Here is a 2,818-nt window from a genome sequence, read left to right on the forward strand (position 1 = left end):
CTTTACTCAACACTGTAGCGGGTAAATGACAGAACGGTGCAAAAAAACAAGGTACAAAAAACATACGGAACAAGATACTAGACACGGTAGAAATAATACAAATATTATTAATACGAGTAGTGTAAATAAATGAAAGTGGAGCGGTGCATTAAACAACAGTAACAGCAGTTTCTGGGTGCCTGATGATGTTTAAGTTTCATAATTTCAGTCTTGCCTGATAGTGGCATGAGAGAGTAAAGTCAATGTATTTATGTTTACTGAGGTAATAAATCTAGAGAGAAGTAGAGTCATTTTCTCATAGACTTCTATACAACCAGAGGAGTCGCCCCCTGGTGGTCACTAGAGAGAATGCAGCTTTAGGACACTTGCCGTCTGTTCCCAACAAACGTTGACTTGTGATGAGAATCCGTTGAGGAGCGTGTGTTTATGGAAAATGAAAAATGTGCCCAAATGTGATCAGTCTACCTCCTTTTTCTTCCCCAGATACTTTTGCCAGTAAGGTGGCTGCTACCCAGGACCAGTACGCAGACGCATCCATTGGTAACGTGACGGGCTCCAACGCTGTGAATGTGTTCCTGGGCATCGGGGTGAGTCCAGCTCATTGTCCAGTCATAGTGGTTACTATGATACGTAACTCTGTGAGTGCTATTCTTTATAAAACACGTTACTCAGTTTGACTGTGCTGCTGCTTGACAGGTGGCGTGGTCCATCGCCGCCATCTACCACAACAGCAGGGGGGAGGAGTTCAGGGTGGACCCGGGCAGGCTGGCCTTCTCTGTCACGCTCTTCACCATCTTCGCCTTCATCGCCGTCGGCGTGCTGATGTACCGACGACGGCCGGAGATCGGTGGAGAGCTGGGGGGGCCGCGGACGGCGAAGATCCTGACCTCCATGCTGTTCGTCAGCCTGTGGTTCCTCTACATCTTCTTCTCCTCACTGGAGGCCTACTGCCACATCCAGGGCTTCTAAGAGGACCCGGAGACGACGGAAGGGGAACCGAAGGAGAAACACGGAGGAAACCATTGATCTATCACTCCCTCCCTTTACGCAATAGATTGATTGACAGGTGAATGGATGTACAGATGAAGAACTGGAGGACGCATTGAAGCATCGAAAAACAGAATGGAAGGAAATACGGACGCATGGAAGGATGACGACAAAACAGGAAAATCACAGGAGCTGCAGAGAAGCTGGAAGAAGAAGAGGTGGGAAGATGTCAGAAGAAGGAATAAACAAAGGAATACTTTTTATTTTGTCTTGATCTATAAATCCAAACCAATCAAGTTGTCTTAAAGCCCCCGTATTAAATACATGAAACTCTGGTTCAACCATAAAGAAATGAAGATGAGTTTTAACAAAACGAGGAGTGGATGTGTGGCTTCATATATATCCCCCCCTGCAGTCGCTACTCCCAACGTCCAACTACAGTAAGAGACACGAGTGAGACGGATCAGTACGTCCATGCATGACCAGACGATACTGAACACTCAATCAGAAGAAACCTGGATATAACCGCCGCAACTGTTTAACGACAACAAACTCTGTGTGTGTGTGTGTGTGTGTGTGTGTGTGTGTGTGTGTGTGTGTGTGGCTGTGCGTTTCTGTGCTCGTGTGTTGTTGGAAAGACAGTCGAGTACTGTGAAAAAACAACAAAAACAAAAGAAAAGGCCTCTGGTTTTGCTGAGACGGAGTATGCTTTTCTTATCGGACGTCTTTTCTGACTCCCGCTCTCCCCCGGCCTGTAGAAGCGCCGAGTAAGACTCTTTGCAGGGAGGGCGCGTTCCATTTGAACATCACTGAGGTTAAGAAATGTAATATACGAGCTGAAGGTTCATTACAGCTTCCGCCAGTTTCCTTCTGAAGGCCTCGGTTACGCCTCCTGAGCGGGCCTCTCTCTCTCTGTCGCTCCATGCAGTAGGTGTAAATGATTGAAGGTCTCATTTGAAGGGTTCGTGTGCTTCTACCTTTAATAAGGCCGCGTCTGAGAAGACACAACGGCCACTCTACCGTTTGAAACTGTTAGAGAAACTATTATCATTGCATAAATATCTAGGTTATGTGTGTTTTATTTTTTGAACTATGAGATTGCCCCACCATGTGTCAGTCGTAACATTGCAATAGACTTTTGAAAACGTAGGCTCCGCCCTCTGTGAATCCTCATTGGCTGTCTGTTTCTCGTCATGGTTTTCTCCTGGCTTTGATGCCCGTTGGTTTACTAGCTTGTGTCATTGTCCCCGTGTGTCTTAAGCACCTCCCCCCGGCTGGTCAGTGGACCAATCAAAAATCCTCAAGGGCTTTGTAAGAATCAACCACTAGTCCCTTCACCCTGACCCTTGATGTATAAGTCTTCACATAGACTGGTCTTTAGGGGGCTATTTAACAGGGAGTCGTATTCCTTAACATTACCTGCTCAGATATTAGGACTTTTCTTCAGCGTAGCTTTGAAAGGGAAAAAACAACAAGACTACATGACAGTTGAGTGCAGACATCGTCAAACCAAGTACACGGAGTTACCGAAATATTGGCTAAAAGCGACCCGATGATCCAAAGTACTCGGTCGGACGAGTCTTCAATCCTTCTTGGATTCTTTCCCGGTTCATTACAAAGACCGCCGATAAATCAAACCATCCATCCGATGTTCTTCTGCCGCTCTGCTTCTTAAAATACTTCCCTTCAGGCATGTGGGCTATGAAGGCCTAAACCTGAAGGAAGTACTGAAGGTTCATGTTGTTTCTTTATCCAAGGACAGGTGTTTGCTCTCGACTGAAGAACCATAATCTGAAGTATGAGATTCACTGCTTTGGAAATCAACCTTCAG

At 46.0% G+C, this 2,818-nt stretch overlaps 1 protein-coding gene across 1 annotated transcript; it reads left to right on the plus strand.

Annotated features, from left to right (window-relative positions):
• The first annotated feature begins 318 nt into the window (after positions 1–318).
• On the plus strand, positions 319–2,817 carry LOC116379430 (sodium/calcium exchanger 1-like). The gene is made up of 2 exons (XM_031841388.1): positions 319–587; positions 697–2,817. Exons 1-2 carry the CDS (start codon positions 441–443, stop codon positions 967–969), a joined length of 420 nt encoding a protein of 139 aa, XP_031697248.1. The 5' UTR covers positions 319–440; the 3' UTR covers positions 970–2,817.
• Position 2,818: the final 1 nt, after the last annotated feature.

Source organism: Anarrhichthys ocellatus, unplaced genomic scaffold (genome assembly GCF_004355925.1).
Source record: "Anarrhichthys ocellatus isolate YVR2014 unplaced genomic scaffold, GSC_Weel_1.0 scaffold4309, whole genome shotgun sequence".
Classification (NCBI taxonomy): Eukaryota; Metazoa; Chordata; class Actinopteri; order Perciformes; family Anarhichadidae; genus Anarrhichthys; species Anarrhichthys ocellatus.

Bases quoted from the DNA above. Each gene is read 5' to 3' on its own strand.
- LOC116379430 (XM_031841388.1), top strand. From the start codon at position 441: ATGTGCCCAAATGTGATCAGTCTACCTCCTTTTTCTTCCCCAGATACT. The intron at 588-696 runs GTGAGTCCAGCT...GCTGCTTGACAG, and splicing joins ATGTGTTCCTGGGCATCGGG to GTGGCGTGGTCCATCGCCGC.